This window comes from Tupaia chinensis, unplaced genomic scaffold, assembly GCF_000334495.1.
Source record: "Tupaia chinensis unplaced genomic scaffold, TupChi_1.0 Scaffold000341_1, whole genome shotgun sequence".
Classification (NCBI taxonomy): domain Eukaryota; kingdom Metazoa; phylum Chordata; class Mammalia; order Scandentia; family Tupaiidae; genus Tupaia; species Tupaia belangeri.
In genome coordinates this window covers 389,231-413,276 of record NW_006159835.1, presented here as the reverse complement: position 1 = coordinate 413,276, position 24,046 = coordinate 389,231, and the positions used below count along the sequence as shown (strand labels likewise).

Below are 24,046 nucleotides of genomic sequence, written 5' to 3'. Positions count from 1 at the left end.
CAGAGAGAAATAAAATGAGAACTCACACCCCAGGGAAGATGGCTAAGCTACAATCCTCCATTCTCCTCTCAAGATTTTGGGCACAAACACACACAAACATGTACGTGCCTGGCGTGTTTTATCAGGCCACCATTTCAGGACTCCGACCATGTGCGATCCAGTGCCTTAACCACCACACCACCTGCTGGCCCTCTATTAGTATTTTAAATGTGTTGAATTTTGTTTTTTGTTGTTTTTTTTTTTTTTCAGATACACCAGGTAGTCCCAGAAAACTGAGGCATTTTCATTCTGTTCTTTATTGAGATTCAGTCACATTTTAAAGTTTGATGTTTGTGTTTTTTGGTGTGTTTTCAAGTTATTGGTGAATAAAACGGCCTATTAAATGAAAAATATTATGTTATAACCAATAACTTGAAAGTAAGGAAAAAGTATGTTTAAGACTGAAAGGGAAAAAATAAAGAATTCTTAGTATAGAATATACATTATACAACCCCATTATGTGCATGTAAAAGTGAATTTGCCGTGAAACTTGACCTTTTTTAATATACAAACTTTTTCCATGAGTAAGCACTTATTTTTGGTACTGAATTGGAATTGGAATGTTTGATTTGTTTTGGCAGTTTTGTTTTGTGGTATTTTCTGTGCTTGAGTTTTTCTTTTCTTTTTTAAATATGTTTCTGCGCTGTAATAAATGGTTAACTTACGCTTTAAAAACACCACGATGATCCCTATGCTCTTTTCTTTCAGTAAATACAATCCAGAACTTTTAACTTTTTGGTTATTTGCATTTCTTTATTTTCTCCCCTCAGGGAGTAGCACCACAGAGGTGGTCGGTGCTATTGCTGTCGTGCGCTGAGTAGGAACTCGGAATTTAATTTGTAGGCGTCTTCATTCAGCGTGTTGTGGGCAGTGTCCACTAAATGCTTAATTATGTGTAGCCTCAGCACATTAGCCAGTTCTTTGATGTTTGTGAGGAGTTAGATGCTAAAACTAATGTGTTATTTTTCTACCTTATTTACAGTCTTTATTTGTAATAATTTTATCATTTTTATAAGCTTTAATACCAAACTTTATGTAGTAGATACAAGCGTGTCTCCCTTCCTTCTTGAGTATAACAAAAATTATATGCTTATTTCATTATTTTCTTTCTTTTTTCTTTGTTAAGGTTTTTGTCATAGGATACATGCACATGCTGGAGAGACAAAAGAGAGGGAAAGTGAAAAATCACACACACACCCCCTGGGGGGGCTGGGGATAGCCACATCGCAATCTCTTCTCCTCCTCCATTCTCTTCTTGGAATTTTAAGCACACATGCACTTGGGCCTAGCATGATTTTCAAGCTGCCAGGTCTGGGACTTCAACCATTGTTGGCCATGAGGGACTCCAACACCTTAATCACCACACCACCTGCTGGCCATAGAAACTGATATTTTTACTATCATAGTTTATACCCAAATTTTGCACATGGGCTTTACACATATGAGATGTTCAGTAATCTTTGATCTTACCTGGAAAATCAGTACCGGAAGCGATCATTGAAGTCACTGGTTCTCAGACTTGAATGTGCATCAGAAATCACTTAGAAGACTTGTTAAGAGTAGGGTGGAGCGCTAAGATTTCTACATCTTACAAGTAAATTTCAAAGTGACATGATGTTGCTAATTGGGGATCACAATTTAAAAACCACTGCTTTTAGTGACAGTTCGAATTAGAAAACTCAGTTGAGACCGTTAGCCAGACATTTTGTCTCCTCGCATAGCGACACACGGAGAATTTGTACAAATGCACGTGGTTTGAATTGGATCCTGAACTTATCTTCATTTGTGTGTTGTTGTTAAGAATTGAATTGTAAATTGCTTTAGTCGCTATGTCCTATTAGGTTTGGGGTGGGGGGGGGTTCTTTGCAAACTCATTTTTAGAAATTCACAGATTCCAAATCACTAATTCAGCAGTTTTGAGATTTTTCCTCCCAGTTAAGGCTGACTGTTGTCTGGAATATAATCTTTCACTGACAAATAGTCACAAGCTTATTAAGTATTACTTCAAATATATAAAAGCTCAGCTTTTTTTCAGTCCATTAGCCTGGCTTACTACCCATTCTGTGTTTGGTGAGTGTTGATGGAAAATGCTGGGACATTTTTCCCTTCTTTGTTTCTGTACCCATCCTGAATGTCTTTCTTATTCAGAAAGTGTGTTAAATTTGTAACAAACCCAGTGAACATATAAGATGTTTTCCCCTCTGCAGTGGCTGTGTTTGCTTTGCCAGTCCAGAGAACTAAGTACTGAGGCTCAGTACCTTCATGGAGGTCAAGATCAAACACTAAATTTACACTGAAGGGTACACACACCGAGGTCTTGCATCGCATGTTTGAGAGTCAGCTCTCTATTTTCCAGCCACCACCATGGTGCAGTGTGATGAATGGTGCTCTTGAAATTTCAAGGTCGAAAATATCATAAAACTTGTATTTTTAGAGCCTGGATGTGATGAACGGTTGTATTCATCCCCCACCATATCCCAAACTGTGCTTATGTGTTCATGTGAAAATGTTAACAATGCACTTTCAAACCTCTAATTTAAAATACAAGGTTTTACTCCAAAAACTTTTGATTCTAAAGATATTATTGTGAAACAGTTCCCATTGTAGTGCTATAAGACTGTAAACAAAATTTAAGAATAGTTCTATTTTGCCTGTAGTGCTTTCTAAATGACCTGTTTTTTTCTTTTTCTTGCTAGGTTAACTCTCTTAAAAGTTTATATTGATAGATTGATCGTCCCCTCCCAATTAATGACCAATATACTTTTCACAGGGTATGTTAGAGCCCACCAAGGAACCATTAAAACCATTATCTGCTGCAGAAAAAATCGCTTCCATTGGTCAGACAGCCACCACGTCATCGGAGATGAACACGTGTGCATCTGATCAGTTGCAGGTAAAAGCATCGTGTGCTGTGACTGCAGGCATTTACACCCACACGTACAGTTTCTGTCTGTGATATATAACTTCGGTTTGAAACTATTTTAAAAACTTGATTTGGTGATGGACATGATTTTGATTGTTAATTAACATCTTCCTTGGAATATAACAAACAGATTATCTTTATTTTTCAAAAACAAAGGCCCAATTTGAGAACTGGATGGTTATAGGTAAGTTCTAAAAACTTCCTAGGTTTTCGCCTCTTGACCTCTAAAATAAGGTATGACACAGGTATCTCTGAAGTCCCTGCAGTTTGAACATTGTTCCCTTGCAGTTGGATCATAATTATTGACACAAATCTGGTGAAAACAGATTATCAAAAAAAGTAGTGAGCGATGTATATATAACCACTCTCTAACTCCGCTATTGAGTATTTTCCTGAAATCTTGTGAAATTTTGTAAAGCAATTAAAATTTAGGTGTCTATGTTGCCTCAAACTATTGTTTTGACAATGTGGGTAAAACTGTTAGCTGAGGGACCAGCAGTTAGCATAATGGCTATGTCACTGGACTCCCATGTAGTCGACTGTGGTTCATGTCTCGGACCCGGTGGCTTAAAACTCACGCAGGGCACGTGTGCGTTCGTGCCCAAGATTCCAAGAGGAGAATGGAGGAGAAGGGATTGCGGCGTGGCCATCCCCCCTGGGGGGTGGTTTCTCGCTTTCTGTCTCTCTGTCTCTCTCTGTCTGTCTGGCGAGCACACGCGCCCTATAGCAAAAACCTCTAAAAAAAACCCCAAAAAACTCTTAGCTGAAAATGATGTGACCTGGGACCAGCAGATGGCATAATGGTTACATCGTTAGACTCCCACATAGTCACCTGCAGTTCAAGTCCCAAGACCTGGTGGCTTGATACCCATCCCAGGCACATGTATGTGCATGCCCAAGATCCCAAGACGAGAATGGGAGAGAAGGAACTGTAGCATGGCCGTCTCCGCTAGGGGGCGATTTCTCATTTTTTTGTCTTTCTGTCTCTCCAGTGAACACATGTATCAATAGCAAAAATCTTCCTCAAACAAAAAAGGAAGAAAGAAAGTGATGTGACCTTTAACAAAGTATTCTACAGATTACTAATAAAAACTGTCTCATCATTTACTTCTTTGGCATACTTAAGCACAAATTTTCTTTGTAATATGCTTAATATTAAAGACTTGTTTTCCACTTTATAGGGGAAAATAGGCTGTTCTGGTTACTCTTCCCAGATGACATTAGAAACTGGCTTAGTGTCTGTTAAACATCCCAAATTGTGCTTGTGCTTTCACATGAAAATGTTAACTGTGCATTTTCAAACATCTAATTTAAAATATAAGGTCTTCAAAAACTTTTGATTCTAAAGATACTATTGTGAAACAGTTCCCGTTATAGTGCTATCAGAAGATTACTATTATGTTAACATCACCTTTTTATTTTGAGAGAGAGATCTTTGCTAATAGAGCATGTGCACTTGCCAGAGAGACAGAAAGAGAGTGAGAAATCATCTCGGGGGGTGATGCATGCCATAGTCCCTTCTCCTGCATTCTCCTCTCGGGATTTTGGGCACACACGTAATCATGCTCAGTGTGAGTTTCAAGCCTCCAGGTCTGGGACTCGCACCATGGTCAGCCCTGAGGGAGTCCAGCACCTTATCCACTATGCCACCTGCTGGTCCCTACATCACCATTTTTTTTTAAAGAATTATTTTATTTAACTTTATTTGTTTATTTATTTATTTCTTATTAATTTGACCAGAGAGGAACAGGGTAAGAGCGAGAGAGAGAGAGAGAAAGCGAGAAAACAAGCCACCAGGTCTGGGACTCTAACTGTGGTCGGCCATGCGGGAGTCCAGCACCCTTAACCACCATGTCACTTGCCGGCCCCCATCACCATTTTTTAAAAGAGGTTTTTGCCTTAAGGTACATGTGCTCACAAGAGAGAGAGAAAGAGAGACAGAGAAAGTGAAAGAGAAATCACACCCAGGGAGGATGGCCACACCATAGTCCCTTCTCCATTCTTCTCCCCAGATCTTAGGCACACACACACATTCACACGCACATAGAAAACATCACCATTTTAAAAACATGTTCTTGCCATGTTTGCCATTTGTTCTCCTTAACTATGATTTTCAGTAGTATCTAACACAAAAAGAGTATGACAGTCTGTCTTTCCAAAAATGTGTGTTCTACTAAGGAAGGGTTCCAGAGTATCGTAAGTTGGGGAAATACTTTATATCATACCCCCATAACCACCCTCGAAGATTTACAACACATATTAAGGACACGGAAGAGTCCTGCAGTAAGTAACCCTATTTAATTTGTATTCATTGCTCAAATTTACTTAACTGCAAGACCCTTTTCTTTTCTTTTCTTCTTTTTTTTCGGAGAGGTTTTTGCTATAGGGTGGGTGCACTCACCAGAAAGAGAGAGACAGAGAGATAGAAAGTGAGAAATCACCCCCCAGGGGGGATGGCCACACCGCAATCCCTTCTCCTCCATTCTCTTCTTGGGATCTTGGGCAAGCACACATATGCGCCCAGCGTGACTTTAAGCCACCGAGTCCAGGACTTGAACCGTGGTCGGCTACTTGGGAGTCCAGAGACATAGCCATTACGTTAACCACTGGTCCCTGCAGGACCCTTTTCTATAGGGAACAGGGGAGAGGAGAGTCAAAACATACTTCAGAAAACAGTGTATGAAGCATAAGTCTTACCCTTTCAGGTGTGTTTCAGAAAACACCTAATACTACTGCCATGTACCACTGGGCTTTGTACGTGGGCATAGTTTAAACATCACTTCGAAGCCAGCCTGTTCCTGGCACTGAATTAGTGGGCATGGGAGCTGGTACACTGAGCGCCTAGCCTTCCTGACGATTAGGCAGCTCTGGCAAATTCTCAGTAGGTGGAACCTGTCCTTTTGTTGCTCCGATTTTGCCCTCTTAGTATCAGCTGCTCTCCTGAGCCTGTCCTAACTGCATAGACTCCAGAACTTGCTCTCCCATAGCACACTTCCAGTGTTGTCTCAGGCAACAGGCTCGTTCTTGCAGTGTTAGGTCATTAGGAAAATATTCTGAGTAGCTCTGTGACAGATTCATTCTTCTTGAGACCATTGTTGCTAGTGTTACTCTCTTCTTTCCTCTTCCTCCCCCATCCTACCACTCCCACATGTTACAGTCCCATTAACTATGCTTATTTTATCAGAGGAGCTGTTACCGGCTGTTTTTGCCCCTAGTGGACTCAGTCTTATTATGTATCTCAGTGGCTCCTCATAGCTTTTCTTTCTGATACAATTTGACTATAGACTTGACTGAAAGTGGAGTATGACAGATACCTAAAAAAAATATGTGTGCTAATTTAGCATTCTGTACTGAGATGCCTGCCTCCCTCAAAGAGTCGCACGATCCTGGCTCGGCTCCATACCTCTGATGCAGGCGCAGATATTTAACAGACATCTGAAATGCACTGTTAATATTCCCTTTGTATAAAGTGGTATTTCTTACCATTTTTCTCTGGCATTCCATATGTATATTATTTTTACTTTATGTTTGGCCATGCAGTTATACTACTAGATCTTCCCACCAGTCATATTTTTTCACATGATGTAGCCATAGTCCATAGTGCTAGAAACTTAGTGAAATGTGTTAGGAAAGATCTATCCAAATACCTCATTTTCCCCCCTCCAAAAAAATACCAAGCCTTCCTTTTATAAAGCTTTTGGCATCATTAAACAGTGGCTTCAAAACTTAGCACAGTAGTTTAATTATAATGATCGCAAACTTTTGGATCTATCTGTTTTATCCTAATTTTGGTACTCATTGCAATTTGGTTTTGTTTTCTTCCAAATTGCCTTGGGCAGCCAGTGACATAATGGTTAAAGTGGATGGATCCCACATAGCCAAGTGTGTAATCCAAGTCCTGGACCAGGCAACATGAAAAACACTGCAGGCACATGAGCGTGTGCACCCAGAATCCCAAGAGAATGGAGAAGGGATTATGGTGTGGCCCTCTCTGGGTAGTCCGCATGTGTGTGCATGCGCTCACTCGCTCGCTTTCTGTCTCTCTCGTGAGTGCACATGCCCTATAGCCAACTGTGGTGGGGGGAAGCACTTTAACCTTAAAAGATGGCTTAAGGATACAAAATAGTAGTGATTCCTTTAGTTTTTGTTTTGTTTTGTCTTGTTTTTTGTTTTGTTTTTGTTTTTGTTTTTGTGTCTTGCCAGAGGGCATGTGTGCTTACGAGAGGGGGAGAGAGAGGGAGAAAGTACCCCAGCCGTAAGCCTGGTCACACAGCAGTCCCTTTCCATTTTTCTGTCCTGCCGGGATTTGGAGGGTACACACACACACACATGTATTTTTGCTTGTTTTAGAATTACTTACTTATTGGGGACCAGCAGGTGGCGTGGTGGTTAAGACACTGGACAAACCCACATGGCCGACCACGGTTTGAGTCCCAGACCTGGTGGCTTGCTTTCTCACTTTCTCTCTGTCTCTCTCTAGTTAAATTGAAATTAATGAATGAATAAAATTAAATAATTAAAAAAAGAATTACTTACTTATTTAATTCCATTTGTATTTACTTTTTTTTTTTTTTTATTTGACCAGAGAGAGACAGAAAGAGAAAGCAAGCCACCAAGTCCAGGACTTGAACCACAGTCAGCCATGTGGGAATCCAGAACCTTCAACAATCATGCCAACTGCTGGACCCATCTTTGCTTGTTTGTTTTTTAAGAGAGATTTTTGCTATATGGTACATGAGCTTGCCAGAGTGACAGAGACAGACAGACAGTGAGAAATCACTCCCCAGAGGGATGGCCATGCCACAATCCCTTTTCCTCCGTTCTTCTCTTGGCATCTTGGGCACATATACAAATGTGCCCAGTATGAGTTTTAAGCCACTGCATCTGGGACTCAAACACATGGTCGATTATGTGGGAGTCCAGTGACGTAACCATTACATTGGCTAACCCCTGCACATGTGTTTTTTAAGCTGCTGGGACCAGGACACAAATTGCACTGTCAGCCATGTAGAATCGGGCTTCCTTAACCACCAGGGTATGAAGCTAGGCCACCTTTTGTTTTTCTACTGAATTTCAGGATCACACCTTTCATGGTAACATTACTGATTCCCCTTATAGTAAGATCATTCACTGCTGAGTAGAGTCAGCTCTGACCAGCAGTTATTCCAACTAGTTGCCACTAGCAACTTCCTCTCTTAGGTTACTTGGTATGACTACTTTAGGTGTGAATCAGAATTTTAAAACTTTTAGTTCATCAGGAGAGTCATAATGTATTTTTCTATACAAAAATGCCTCATGACTTTCCTAATGACCCAATAGAACTCAGAAAAAGGGAAACAAAACCAAAAAAAAAAAAAAAACTTATTGGTGTTTCCCCAAACAATAAGAAAACCTATTGGGAAAGAGAAAGAAATTCACGCAGTGGAAGGAAAGAGTAAGAAATTCACGCAGTGGAACAACTAGAACTCAAGTCCAAGTCTCCAGTCACCATGTTTTTGTTCTCTTTATTACCTTGTTTCCTTAGTACTTGTGGCTAGGCTATCATCATTCATACTATATATACTGCTTCAAGTTGTTTTAAACTCCATCCTCTTACTGCTTCCTCTTTGAGTTGCTTACTGTGAATGTCATTAGTTACCCTTTGTATGCTTGGGTATCCTTTTTCATCCTTATTTCCATAATTGTTGAGTCGTATTCAGTACCTCATCATAATTTTGGCCATGTCTTCAAAATGCCATACACCTGTAAAATTTGAGCAAAGCATTACTTTCAAGCATAGATTTACTTGACATCATTTAAATACAAAATGTTAATAAAAGAATGTGCCCCATTTATCCAGAAATTGTGTTTTACTTTTATTTGAAATAACTGTAGATTCACAGGAAGTTGTAAAAATCTTTTCGTGATTTCATTTTTCATAATAACAGTACAGTATGTCTATATCGTTCTGTAATATCATTTTAGCAATGGATACATTCCCATAACCCCTACCACTCTCATCAGCACAAAGAACTCCCTTCACAGTCATACTCTACCCTCCTTCCAAGTCTTTTCCCCTGGCACCCACTAATGTTACCATTTTACTTGGTTTCAACCTCCCTCCTCAACCTCATTTTTGAAGACTAACTAATTAATTTACCAATCATTGATATTTCATTTATCAAGACTGTTATAATTATTATGGGATTAGCTTTCAAAAATAACCGATTCGTGAGCCTTTCCTACAGGAAACAGTGTTCAGTATGAAGTTTTAATAGTGCCTATGTTTGAGTAAAGCACCCTAGTAAGCAATACCCATCCCCTTAAAAAACAGCGACATGTTAGTATTAAGTCTAATGAAGCACAGGCTATTTCAGTAAATGTCAATGCCACTCCCAAAACAGAAAAAGAAAAATTTAAAAATAAAACTCTTTCTCATAAGAATATTCTTACAAGTAAATCGATGCACATTTTAAAATGTGTTTGAACTGTCTTCCATGTTACATTTACCTTTTGTTTTTATGTTTGGCAGTTATGACATTTTAAAATCTGGAATAGTTAGATCAGTTCTAAGTAATTTTTTAGTGTATTATTTTAAAATTTAAATTCTGATGTCTGATTATAAATAATTTCTAAGAGAAGTTAAGATAAATATTTGAAATCAATACTTAGAAAAATGTAGGTCCCATATATTGGCTCATGATTTCCTTTTAAATTTGAAAGATTATAAAGAACCAGAGACCTTGGACTTTGAAATTTCTTATTTTATGTCTAAGAAGGCCAACTAAATTACCTGAACTATACAAGGTCATACTTAGAGTTCCCTTGTCTTGAATGATCTATGTCTCCTCACTTTCACTATGGTACCTTCTCTTGTATTGCATTATGTGATCTGTTAAATTTTAAGTGGCTTGTCATTTATTATAAATGTAATTTATTTATATAAATAAATTTGTTATTTATTCATTCATTTAAAAACTACAGTGACTTTTTTCAGTATTTTAATATTTTATTGTAATGAAGTCAATAGTTTAAATCATGATTTAAGAATGGATTGAAATCTGGACATACAGTCAACCCAAACATGTGTTTGAAAATGTAAAGATAATTCCATTCCTCAAGTACATCCTTAATGTCAGTAAACTGTACCAATTTAAAATTATACTATTTCAGTTCATGTTAATATCTATAGGTATTCTTCTGAAATTGTAAATTATCCCAATTTTATCTGAAAGTATTTTGTCATTCAGTGGTTTTGCTATAAATGTTTTTTGTTTTTCGAGGGGGGTGTTCTTGGTTTTAAAGGATTCTTTATGTTGTTACAACCTGTACTGATTAATTTTGATTTTTTGGTTTTCAACTCTAGGAGTCTCTACCACCCGTCCAGTTTGACTGGAGTAGCAGTGGCCTTACTAACCCTTTAGATGGTACGTCTCTCCGTAGAGCCTCTAGCACCAGAGCTAGAGTTAAGAAAGCTACAAAGTTCAGACAGACTTCTCTCTGCTGATTTCCTTTTTCGTTTAAACATAACTTCTTATTCTTATCTTTGGAAATTCAGGCTTTCTTTCTAAATAGTAATTACTCAAGAAACCAGCCGTTAACTATTACCGATAGTGTTAATGTCCAAATATAGACCATAGTAGCTAGGTAAAAGTCTTAATTTCTTTATCTTAAGTCGAAACAAGCTTTCTCTTCTTTTTTTTTTTAATTTTTAAGCAAATATCTAGGTAATTTAAATAGTGTTTTAGCTAGGAGCAATTTACTTGAAATTTTTTTCTGTAGTTTTAATTTATGGAATTTTCTTGGATGCAAAGTGTTGTGGGTAGAGGCTGCTTCAAAGCACAAAGCACAATATTTAACCAAAAACAATGTGCAGATAGATCTGTATTTATTGACTCAAAGTAGTTTTCAGATTTAATAATATTTTATAGAGCACTTATATGCAAATGGAAAATGAATGATTTTCATGATCCTTTTCTAAAACTTATCTCCAAATGCTAGTAGGCAGAACCAGAAATAATTGGTTTCACTTATGGCTTTTGAAGAAAATCCTGAAAAAGGAATAACTTATTCCAGCAATGCGGGGTCTTGTAAAATACCTAATATGCAATGTTAGTTTCTAGAATCAACACAAGATTTGGTGGACCCTGAGATATAATTGCTCCTCCTCATTCTGCTTAAGTTGTTTGAACCATTTAAACACCAGTCTTTGTCTCAATGGCAGTAGTCATTGCCATTGTCAAAGCATCCTGTCAGCTTTGCCTTGGGTAAGGGTCTTGGGATGTCTGGACAGCATCCAATTGAGTAACATCGTGCTGAAGGAAAGCCTGGATGCACCTTTTGCTGTTGTCTGGTGTCTTCAGTCAAATCATCATGCTTTTTAATTAACAAACAGCCTCTTTAAAAATGTATACTGTTTTCTGATTACTGTTTCAGAGTTAAAGGGGAACAGTACAGCTTGAGGTTGCACAGCAGGGTAGGGTGGTTATGGCATTCCTTACTATTTCGTTGTCTTATTTTAAACTAAGTTAATGTATTGGCGCGTGTCCTGAAACTGACAACTTTGTCATTTCTCAAAATCATTAATTAGAAGTCAACATTACTAACATGCAAGATTGATTTGAGCATGTACAGTGATTTAATACTGGGTTGAGATTTAAGTATTGTTTCCCTTTAACGGGTACGCTTTCCCCTTGGTCTTTCTGGTATGGCTTCAAGTTTTGACTGAAAGAACTGAACTAACTAAAACTTTACTAAGTGTTACTTTCTTTACATTGTACATGAGAAAATGTACATCGAATTAAATTGTTATTTTAGAAATGTCCTTAGTACTGAAAAACTAATACTGTACACTTTGTTTTAATGTTGATTTTTTAAATGTGTAATGACTACTAATTATAACCTGCATGTTCAAGTGTGTGTCTTACCCCTTTTTACACATAACCCCTCCTCCCTTGGCTTACCTTCTGTGTGGCTGCCTACCAACACGGTCACTGAATTTCAAGCTAGTGGAGGTTCCACTCTTCTGAACCTTGATTTCTTTGGGCCCGTGGATGACAGTAGCTCTAGCAGCAGCACCACAATCCCAGGTCAGCAGAGTGTTAAAACCACAATTCTAGTTCATTGATTACTGAAAGCATGACCACATCACTTGACTTTCCTATAAACAAGGAAACAAGGCGATTGTACTCTCTACAGTGTCGTTCTGATACTTTTCTTTCATCTATCTGTTGTTATTTTCAAGTATCCTACTACAACAAATGACTGGTGTGAAATGCATTTTAAGGGAAGCTTTCTCAGAGTGTAATATTCAAAGCCGAAAATAGTTTGTAGGAATAAAATAGCCCTAATGATGTCCTTAGACAGTTACAGGCAGGATTTTTTTTTTTCTTAGTAGAAAATGTGACATTTTATATGCTTATTTTTAAAAGCATATTCAATAAAGCCATTTGAAAAAATACAGGTTTAGAGAAATATGAATATTTTAGTACTCAAAGATGACTTTACATTGTAGTTCCTGTAATATAATCTTTACAAATTCTAGCATTCAATTAGTTGTTGATTAGTGCTCTAAATATATAATTAGGTTCCAAAATGTTGGAGTCTAGCACTTAGTTTATAGTCCCGCATAGAACTATTACTGTTTTTATGTAGCTCTTAATTAGAAAGTATACTGTTAGTTTTCCATGGAGAAAAAAAAAATGTTACAAAAGTTAATAGTAGAAAATAATTGTTATGAGATACTGAAAGCTAGAAATTAAAACTTACTGGAGTGCCTGTTAAATTAATGTTTAGCCCTGCGAAAGTTCAGTTCATTGACCAAAAGACTAATGTATTTTGTCATTTTCTAACTGAATAAAAGATTTAAATTATAATGGCATTTTTATGTTTACATTTTATTTAATATGATTTTAATGAGTCCCTGTCATCCCAACTTGTGATCTGGTAATCATGCCCATTGGTTGCCAGAGAGCCACGGGGTGCTAAATAGATGCCGACGCTCAGAGTACATGGCAAGCATCTCTGTCCCCACTAGTGGCCATTTTCATAGCCAGCCTGGTTCCTGCACATTTACGGGGTTTATTCTGTTCCACTAGATAACCCTGCTACCCACTTCAACAAGCTAGTAGCGATGATGGGATATGGGGGGAAAACGTGAGAGAATCAGCTAAGGGGGAGCCTGGGACCCAGGATGCCCCTCTCTGAGATCTGGCTATGGAAACCCAGTCCCGACACAGGGAAGTTCCAAGGTCATTTGCTCTGGAATGACTGGATTCCTCAAGTCTAAGCCCCTGGTTATCATTTTCATTATTGTCAAGACTTTCCAAGCATACGAAAAACCAATCTGTGTCTGGTTTTGACTACAAAGTGGCATTTTATTATTTCTTAAATTATTTCTAAGTACACTTGATCTGTGGAGTGACCTAGGTGAGCTAATTAGCTGTCTAACATTCATCGTATTTAGCGGGAGGGGAGGGAACCAAAATTTTGTTCGTCACTTTTTTTATTACTGTGTTCCCAAGAATTATCAAAGTCCCATCTTAAATTTACTCTCAGTTTTGTTTTGTCATGAAACTGTATTATAATTTCAATGAGGTCACTTTCTTTTTTTGGGGGGTGGGGGGTTGATACCTAAAAACCAGCTTTAAATTTAATTTTGGTTACATTTCAAACTCATTTTAAAAAACCATCCATAGGCACACAAATAACCTGGCCATATAAAGAAGTACAGAAATGACCTGAAAATCAGGCTCAGTGTATACAGCCGCAAGAAGAGCGAGCAGTTTCAGAAGCTTAGAGCTCTAACGGAAGTGAAATCAGCATGGTCCAATCAGTCCTTATTACTGTGGAACCTTTTAAATATTTTTGTTCAGTATTTTCATTTATATGCTCTAGCTGCTGTATAAATTTGATTACTATAAATTTGCTTTGGCTTCTTTTTATCGCTGTTGGGTTTTGTTAAAACTTACCATCCAGTGACAGATCTCAACACCTTCCTTAGTATTCCATTTCACCATTTGCTTGCACTTTTTCTGACTTGTTTCTGGGAAAGTCATTTTGTATTAGCTTGCGGTTTAATTATTTTGTGTGTGACACTTAGGAGGTCGGCATAGAACTTGGTTGGCTAGCTTTACTTACGTAACTAAACTATGCCTCATTAAAGTTCTATTAAAAAATTCATTAAAAATATTACTTTCCAATTTTTAGTGTATAGTAAGTACTTGTTTCTGAAAAATGTAAATATACTTTTGTTTGTTTGTTTTGGGTGTAGTGGTGGCAGTTTGGGAATTGGGGGGTAAGGAGAAGGTGATTTTTTTTGTTGTCTTTTTTTCATTTTTTGTTTTCAGTTCTCTGCCACTTCACTGTTTGACAGCCAGGTGGCTGGTATTTTATAAACCTAACTAAGTTTTTACCAGCACTTTCTTATTGCCAGTCAGAATGCAGTTCTTTATTCTGCATTGTATATTAGACTTCAGTTTAAACTTTGTGGTTGTTTGGAATCCAACCTCCAGCAGTTGAGGGAAGGGTTTAGGTTCATTTGGTCCCTTTACAGCATGTTTTCATTGCAACCCACATACTTACTATAGAAATACAAAGAAAAGTCCTCTAAGTATATCTTGAAACTATACCTTAATGAAATATTAAGAACTTGGGAGAGTCAACATACATTTTCTATAGCCTTCCTCCCTGGTTGGATTTGGTAACTGTGAAAGTTGCTTTTGCTTGTTTGATTTCTGTGAACATCTGAGTTTACATCTGCTGGTCATCTATGAAGTTGGCCGATAGAAGGTAGTTCCTGATTGCTTTTCTTAACTTCGATCTAACCTAAAGGATGAGACTTGTTACTATAAATATATGCATTTATTTATAGTTTTATCTGTTTATCATAGAAGGTTGTTTTTGAGATTTGTTTTTTTTGTTTTTTTTAGAGTAAGTAAAAAATTGAAGCTAGGACATACTCTCTTACATTCTGCTTCCCTGTTATATCTTGAAACTGACTACCTTTCTCAATAATATGTTGGTGCCAAAGAGAGAGGAAGATTAAAAACTGTTTTAAAACCTGAATATCTTTATTATCCGAAAGTATAGCTTGAGTTGAAAATATTTAACTGTTCTTTTCAGTATTTTTGTGGTCATCATTGTTAATTTAATATAAACCTACATTACTTGGGGAATATAAGACAAACTATATGTATTTTAGTTAAGTCAGGATGAATTTTTTTTTTTTTAATATTGCCAGAAGGCACATGTACTTGCTAGAGTGAGAAAACCCCACACTGAGGGAAGGCCACACCACAGTCCTTTCTCCTCCATTCCTCCGTCCCATCAGGATTTTAGGCATGCATGCACATGTGCTTCATATGTTTTTCAAATAGCCATGGCTAGGACCCAAGCCTTGGACAGACATGTGGGACTCAGCTCCCTTAACTCTGAACTATGGGACCAGCCCAGGAGGATGATTTTTAGATAGATTTTTGCAATAACTCTAACCCTCTTATTTTGCTTCCTTTTGGGTTATTATTTTTCTTTTTTCTTTTTTTCTCTTTAATTTGCTATGGGCCACATGTGCTCAACATAGAGAGACAGAGTAAAAGAAAGCACTCCCCGGGGGACAAACACACTGCAATCCCTTCTCCCCCGTTCTTCTCTTGGGATTTTGGGCACATAAACCCACTGCCTGGTATGTTTTTCAAACTGCTGAGTCCAAGACTCAGTTCCACTCAAACTACGTGGAATCCAGCTGCCACCACCTGGCCCCTCCTTTTGAATTATTCTGCCAAGATACTTGAACTATTAGCTAACAGATTCAGATATAAGACTTTACAAACCATTAACCCTGGAGAGAAGAATTTTCACTCTCTCCCAAAGTAGTGCTTTTGATCACTTCCTCTGATATTTTATTTTCTCCATCTCTTCCTTACCTGAAGAACCATGTGATTTATATTTATCTTTAGTAATAACTTGATGCTTTGAGTAGTAGCTTATCATTCATCGTAATATATTTAAACTAACCAAATCATTTGCCGTGTTTGAGAGCTTACATTAACTTCCAAACCATTTGCTGTGGAAGAAATTAATGGAGAAAAAATGATGGAGAGGAAGGTTCAAAACATGGGGCAAATCAGTCAACTTAAAATCTGGAGATGTCATATGACAAATCATTGTGTTCTATTTATAAGACATAGATAACTTCCATATCACAAACTAATCCAAATTCGGGGCACTTTCTATAACAGATAGAAACTTGAATGTATTTGGGTGGCATCTGCTACGTAAATGTTACATCAATTAAGGATATATTTATTCCAAAGTGGAATGTTAAAAGTACTCTCCTGTTTTACAAATATTCTCAAAAATGGAGTTTATAATTTTAAAATAAATGCAATATTACAGTGTTCAAAAGATGTGTTGTGCTCATAAAAAGACTCAGATGTTTACAGAATGTTGCCCTTTGCATCTTGGGTTGTGGCTAATTGAGGAACCCCTTGTGGCTTACCATCACTGACTGTCATTTTATACTGTAAGGTGTGGATCCAGAATTGTATGAGTTAACAACTTCTAAGCTGGAAATCTCAACCTCAAGCCTCAAAGTGACCGACGCGTTTGCAAGACTCATGTCCACCGTGGAGAAGACCAGCACGTCTACCAGGTAGGCAGCTAGTGTTAATTACACTCATTTTGAAGTCTGAGTTAAAATAGCCCAAAGGGAAAGCATGTACGTGGGCAGTATTTTCATACACTGTATTAAAATGTACTTTATCTAAAAGCCAACAGGGGCCTAAATTCATAAAAATGTATCGAATTATGTCTAACTGTAAACTTCAGCAGAGCAGTTATTTCTTAAGATTCTGGGAAGAGCCAATAGATAGGTGCTTTTTCCCTCTTTTCTCCCCTCCCCAACTTTATAGAGAATAATTTTGATAAGTATTGAGATCATAAAGCATTGTAAAAACACTCCTTTTCCTTTCCACTTACTAAGATCATCTTTAGGAACCCAGTTCCGTACTTCTAGAGTCACCTAAGCTGCTCTTTTCACATGTAGACTTAGAGGTAGAGTAGACAATAGCCACTGTTGGTTTCAGTTTTTGCTGATGAACACCTGGTTTGGGATGTGAAGCCTTGCTTTACCACGCTTTCTGGGAGCCCCTTCATGAGCATGACTTTTAGAAAAGGAGTTTTCTCTCAGTGGGAGAACCGGAGAGGAGGAGTGTCACTTGGGCCTGTGTTTGAGACTCAGGAAACCTTTGACTCTGTGTAATTAAGCACAATAATACTCTACTGCTTTGATATCTTAGCCATAAGAATAAGCCAGTTTCTAATAGAAAGGCAATCATTATGAACCAGAAAATCATAGTATAAGAGCAAATACTAGTTAATTGGCACACCAACTCTGCTGCCCCAAATCCATGATTTGTCAGCATTTTGGAGTAGAAATATTTACCTGTTAGTTGCCCACTTTGGGGTATGTATTATAACTCTTTTTCCAGAATAAATACATGCCACTCACATGTTAAATTCAGATATACCTTTTAAATCAGTTCTTCTACAAAATACCAACTTACAAAATGCTTTCTTGGGGCCAGCAGGTGGTATGGTGGTTAAGGCTCCAGACTCCCACATGGCCAACTGTGGTTCTAATCCCAGACACAGCAGCTTGAGAATCACACCAGGCACACATGTGCACATGCCCAAAATCCCAAGAGGAGAATGGATGAGAAGGAACTGTGGTGTGGCCAGTACCCCTGGGGTGGTGATTTCTCACTTTCCTTCTTCTGTCTCTGTCTCAATCCGGGGTGCACGTTCTATGGGAAAAAAAAAAAAAAAAAAGGCTTTCTTGTGAATGATAAAATGTTTATCTGTCTTAAAACTTTAGCCTTCTAGACTTCATGTGCTTGTATCATTCATTTAACACAGTAATACTATGAACATGTATAATCATGAAAAACCATTATTATGCATTTTATCACTGTAAATACCTTAGGTTTCCCCTGGAATGGATTTGGAGCACACATGTTTCGTGTGTCCAGATTCTCTCTGCCTCTTACTGCCCTGTGTCTTCCGCTTGGCACTGCCAAGGCCTCTCATTAAATAACCTACTTGTAAATGTGGCTATTGTGGACATTTTGCTTGAACCTCATACACGTTTCTCATCACATTTCTCTATATATTAACTAAAAGTTAATGCACACTTGACTTTAAAAACAACAACAAAAACTGATGCTTTTATGGTTTGGCCTTCCCAGCTATTTTTAGGACAGTCCTTTCTGGGATGGCCCTCCTCACTATTTTCCCCTGTAGTCTCACCAACTGAACTGCAGTCGTTTTGGAAATCCCAATGATGAGAATTCATTTTTGTGCCATTAGGAGGAGCTCTAAACCACATTATTGACCTGCTAGGACTCCTAATATTTTGACTCATCCTTGAAACATGCTGTTCACTAAGGAACCTTTTCAGCTACCACCACTGTAAGAAGTCGTTTTCATGTCCCCTCTTATTCTGCACTATTAGGGAATGAACTAAATCTGTAGCCTAGGGGCAGTGTTATAGCTGCATTGAGTTACCTTCTAGTGCCTGTCCATTTTCATATTAAAAAAAAAAAAATTGAAAAGAAAACAAGTTGCCAACTTTGTGTTTTCTGTTTTGAAGAATACAGATTATTTTTAAATGCTTTGAAAAGTACAAATATCTAAGTCTTAGAATTAAAAGTTAAAGTCTTAAAATACTGTAAAATATCACCACGAGTGGTTCTCAGTTGTACGAGAAGAGGCAGGCGGGTGGCATATATACTTTCAGAAAGCTCTTTCAGCGTTTTGGTTGTTGTCGGGGTTTGTGTCATTTTTGTTCTGAATAAAACAAATGCTGAAAGTAAAGCTCAGCACTGTCCTCTTGGCCATGACAGTTCGGGGCACTGGGAGTGCCTGGAGGGATGAAAGGGTTGTGGAAATCCAGCAGGGAGCAGACATCACGTCACGTACCTGGGTGTGTAAGGAAATGGACATGTGTTGTAGTCCTTCAGTACATGAGTTAGGAAGACCTCTCACTTCAAGTTTTTAAAGAAATTTAAGTTTTTAGTTTAAAAATAGGTCCATGTTTTTGCTTACCTTTCCTAATGTGGAGAAAAGTTACTTCCTAATCTAAATCAGTAGGTGGCCTACTGCTTAATAGCCACAGGTCTTTAACTGGAGTTTTTATAAGCCAAAGGACTAGTTCCCAAAAGAGATACCATTTTTCCTGGCCTTCCTATTGAGGTATAATTCACATACTATAAAACTCACTCACCTTGGGACCAGCAGTTAGCATAATGGCTATGTCGCTGAACTCCCATGTAGCCAACCGTGGTTCGAGTCCTGGACCCGGTGGCTTAAACTCACGCCAGGCATGTGTGTGGGCATGCCCAAGATCCCGAGAGGAGAATGGAGGAGAAGGGATTGCGGCATGGCCATCCCCCCTGGGGGGTGATTTCTCGCTTTCTATCTCTCTGTCTCTCTCTGTCTTTCTGGTGAGTGCATGCGCCTATAGCAAAAAAACTCTCAAAAAAAAAAAAAAACTCACCTCAAGTATGTAGCATACTGAGTTTTAGTATTCACAAGGTTTTGCAACCATCATCACTAATTCCAGAATGATTATTATTTTTAAATTTCGCCAGCATGTGCTCACGAGAGAGAGAAAGTATAAACCCCCACTCGTGGGGGTGACCACACCACAATCTCTTCTCCCCCCTTCAGGATTTTGGGCACACATGCACACACTTCCTGTGCGTTTTTCAAGCTGCAGGATCTAGGACTCAGTTGGTCATGTAGGATCCAGCCACCTCAACCACTATGCCGAGAGCCTAGAGCTGACCCTACAGAGTACCTTTATCCCCTCAGAAAGCAACCTGTACCCATCAGCAGTCCCTCCTGCCCCTCCTGTTCCTGATCCCTGGCAGCCACTAACCTACTTTCTGTCTCTGGTGGTCATTTCACATCAGTGGAATCCTGCAGCCTGCAGCCTTTTGCATCTGGCTTCTTTCATTTAGCAGTGTGCTTTTTTTTTGTAATAGAGGTTTTTGCTGTAAGGTGCATGCGCTCACCAGAAAGAACAGAGACAGATACAGAAAACAAGAAATCGACCCCTGGGGGGATGGCCACGCTGCAATCCCTTCTCCTCCATTCGCCTCTCGGGATCTTGGGCACGCACGCACTTATGCCCGGTGTGAGTTTAAGCCACCTGGTCTGGGACTCAAGCAGTGGTCGACCACGTGGAAGTCCAGCAACATAGCCATTATGCCAACTGCTAGTCCCATTTAGGAGTGTGCTTTTTAAATTCATCTGTGTAGTGCCATGGGTCAGTGTTTCATTCCTTCCTCGACTGTATAATATTCCATTATGTGGAAATAACACATTGTGCTTATTGGTCAGTTTTGATAAAATTCATTTTACGTGTATTTTCCCCTTAGGTTTATGCTTTAGGTGTCATACCTAGAAACCACTTCCTGATTCAAGGTCACAAAGATTTATGCCTGGGTTTTCTTCCAAGAGTTTTATGGGTTTTATCTTTACATTTAGGTCTTCAAATTTGAATTGTTTTAAATTGTTGTACATGATATTAGGTAGGGATTCAGGTTCATTCTTTTCATGTGGATATCCAGTTGTTCCAGCACTGTTTGTTGAAGACTGTTCTTTCCCCCATTGAAAGGTCTTGGTACATTTGTCCCCAAAAAATGAAAAATCTGTTTATCTTGGATGTTTATTTCTAGACTATGGATGGGGGGGGTTTCAAAACTTTATGGAAAATTGGGAACCAGCAGTTAGCGTAATGGCTATGTCGCTGGACTCCCACGTAGTCGACCGCGGTTCGTGTCCCGGACCCGGTGGCTTAAAACTCACGCCGGGCACGTGTGTGTACGTGCCCAAGATCCCGAGAGGAGAATGGAGGAGAAGGGATTGCGGCGTGACCATCCCCCCTGGGGGGTGATTTCTCGCTTTCTGTCTCTATGTCTCTCTCTGTCTGTCTGGCGAGCGCACGCGCCCTATAGCGGGAAAAAAAAAAAAAAAAAAAAACTTTATGGAAAATTGAATTAAAGTACAAGTTTATCAGGTGCAAATTTTTTTGAAATATTGTGTGGTTTTCACAGTGCATATTTGTCATTAACTTTCTGAAGACCTTTCATGTTCCATTGACAAAAAAGTATTGATCGTAGAGACCAAAATTTAACTTTGAGAAAAGGTAATGATAGAACTTTTCATTTTTAAATTCTCCTCAAGCACTTCCTTCTTATATTCTAGGACCAGCCTACATCCGTGCGCAATTGCTACAGATATACGCACAAACTATAAACATGTAGCGCTCATTCTAAAATACAGTCTCATACTGCCTCTGGGTAGCACCTCTGAAATGCAGCTATTGGCAAATCGAGAATATCTACCAACTATTTTCTGGGCCAAAGCTTCTTCCTTGTTCTTTTCCTGCCCCCAACTACATTTCACAATGAGGAAGTCCATTTAGGTTCAGTTTTATTTGTTATTGTTCAAATAATCTTTTATCACTATAGAGACAGTAACATATTGGATCATCAGAAAAGTCATGATGCATTTTCTGTATTTTTCTGTGTAAAAGTGTGTCATAACTTCTGACAACCCAATATTATAGAAAGTTAGAAAATAACATTTTTTAAATTAAAGAATTACATTGTTACCATTCAGATCACTGTAACTCCTTAGTGCATATCTTTTTTTCGTTTTTCTTTTCTTTTCTTTTTTTTTTTTTTACTATAGGGCATATGCACTCACCAGAGAGAGACAGAGTCAGAAATCACCCCTCAGAGGGGATGCCATACCACAGTCCCTTCTCCTCCATTCTCCTCTCAGGATGTTAGGCACACATACACACATGCCCAGCAGGAGTTTTAAGCCGCTGGGTCTGGGACTCGAACCAAAGTCAACTATGTGGTCATCCAATGATGTAACCATTACACCATCTGCTAGTCCCATATGTATGTATTTTTAAAAACAAAACTGAGATTTTTCTAGTCCATACTGAATTGAACCTACTCTGGTAGCCAGTGCTCTGCATCTGTCCATTTCAGTGAGCTTTCATTTCTTCTGACCCAGGTTAGATTCCAGTTTCTCCGACAACAGCCTCCCTCTGCTTTGTACAGTTCGCTGTTCAGACCAGGGCTGCTGGATCCGACTAGGATGATTCTTAGGCTCACTGTAACCTAGCCCGCCCCCTTCCTTTTATTTGTTTGCTTTCTGTTTAATAGCACTAGCTTGTTTAAAAGGCCAGTCTGGTTGTCCTACAGAATGTCCCAAGCTCTGGGTTTGTCTCTTTGCTTTCCTTCAGGTAGTATACCTTTGATATCTTTCCTTAGAAATTGTAAATTGTGTTTAAAGGTTTGCTGAACCCAGGTTAAAGATCTTTGCTAGAATATGTCATAGGTGTTACCGCACATCCAATGACACACAATATCTGGTTGGTTCCATTGTTAGTGATGCTCAAATTAACCATTAGTGAAAGGCTAACCTTTTCCATTATGTGGTTCCAGTTTTTCACTTGTAGATTAGAAAGTAATAAATCTAGTTTTACTTTGGAATGATGCAGATACCCAATTTTCCAAACAGTCATCTAATAGTTTTCCCTCCACTTAAGTGCAATTAAAATAGTAGATTTTAAATCAGAAAAATTTGCGGATTGCTATTCCACTTTTCTAAGAAACCCTACAACTGTGTTCAGTACTGGCTGACTTGTTGATATGTCTGCAGCTGTTTGTCTACTGCAGACTAAAAGATGTAGTTGGATTTTTCATTCATTCTATAAAATCTGTTCATTTCAGCCTGGATTCAAAAGTGGCAACAACAGTCTAGGTGAAAAGTTAGAGGCCACATCTCTCCCTCCTTTCTTGCTTCACCTTTTGATTACCTGCTCCCTATCCCAAGGAAATACTTAGATGCAAGAAATAATTTGTGTCACATCTAATAGAGCACCAACTGTCCTTTAGCATAAAACAGAATTGGGTTTTTTACAGTCAACAATATTGAATGAACTTTGCTCTAAAAATTAATAATCTGTATGAACAAAACTATTTCTTTAGCGTATTTAGTTAACATCCTGGAAAAAATACAGTTTGGATTGTAGTCATGTGCTCAATTTGAGCCACATTCGAGGCTCGTTTGGCATTTTCTACAGCTCACCTTCTGGGAAGACCTGGGTCACCTGGAGTTTTCAGTATCTGTGCTAGGCACCCAGCTGCTCACTTCTGCTATCAGAGGCCAGTGACGGACAGTACCCTTCACCTGTGAGACCCGTAGGCGTTAGAGATTCCCCCTCCGTGGGTCCCTTCCCGCCTCTGTGCATCCTCCACACCTGGCACCAGCCCTGGCGCTGCTGCTTTGGGACATGCCGTCTGTCCCCCACCAGGCTGAGCCTGGGCGTTTTTGAGCAGAGGGCTTTCTCTCCTGGAATTCCCCATGGGGGTAAAGAAAGCTTGAGATCCCAATGACTTAGAAGCCTTGCACCAGACATACTGAGCTTTATGCTGAGGTACTTTTGGTAGTTTCACAGGGTCAGGGGAATACCCAGCTGGGCAGAGTACCATTAGTGCTTCAGTATTATATTTCTGCTTAGTAGCATTTTGAATGATGCCTGTGTACATTTGCAGCCTCAGGTACAGCAGCGAGCTGGCACGTGTCCGTGTGTGTATCAGTGTGTATATGCCTCGCTTTGATGCACACCTGTAAATGGGCTAGGGATTGCCCTTCCTAAGAGATCTGGTACCTGGCACAAGAAGCACAAGTATTACAAGACTGAGGAACTAGCAGAGGAAAAGCCACTCCTGTCCCCAGATGACTAGCTGCCTACCTTGAGCGTATTTTTTGTTTTATTTCTTTTTCTGTGACCTACTGCAAAGTCACTCTAACAACCTTGCCTTTTTCCCTTTGTCAATAGGAAACCGAAAAGAGAAGAGCATCTGAGTGAAGAAGCTGCCAAGGTGATCGCGAGCCTTCCCGACCTAACGTTCATGCATGCCAAGGTGTTGATGTTCCCAGCCACGTTGACACCGTCCACAAGCTCCCAAGAGAAAGCAGACTGACAGCCGATGTGAATTGGACAGTCACGACTGC

At 38.9% G+C, this 24,046-nt stretch overlaps 1 protein-coding gene across 1 annotated transcript in view; it reads left to right on the top strand.

The window, feature by feature from the left end:
* AFTPH (aftiphilin) overlaps positions 1-24,040 on the top strand; it is a gene marked incomplete in the record, with an annotated part of 77,559 nt that extends 53,519 nt beyond the window's left edge. The window contains 5 exon segments of the mRNA XM_027773326.1: positions 2,810-2,932; positions 10,308-10,368; positions 11,947-12,030; positions 16,469-16,592; positions 23,871-24,040. Coding sequence (XP_027629127.1) covers positions 2,810-2,932; positions 10,308-10,368; positions 11,947-12,030; positions 16,469-16,592; positions 23,871-24,015 — 537 coding nt within the window.
* Between the last annotated feature and the right edge of the window lie 6 nt (positions 24,041-24,046).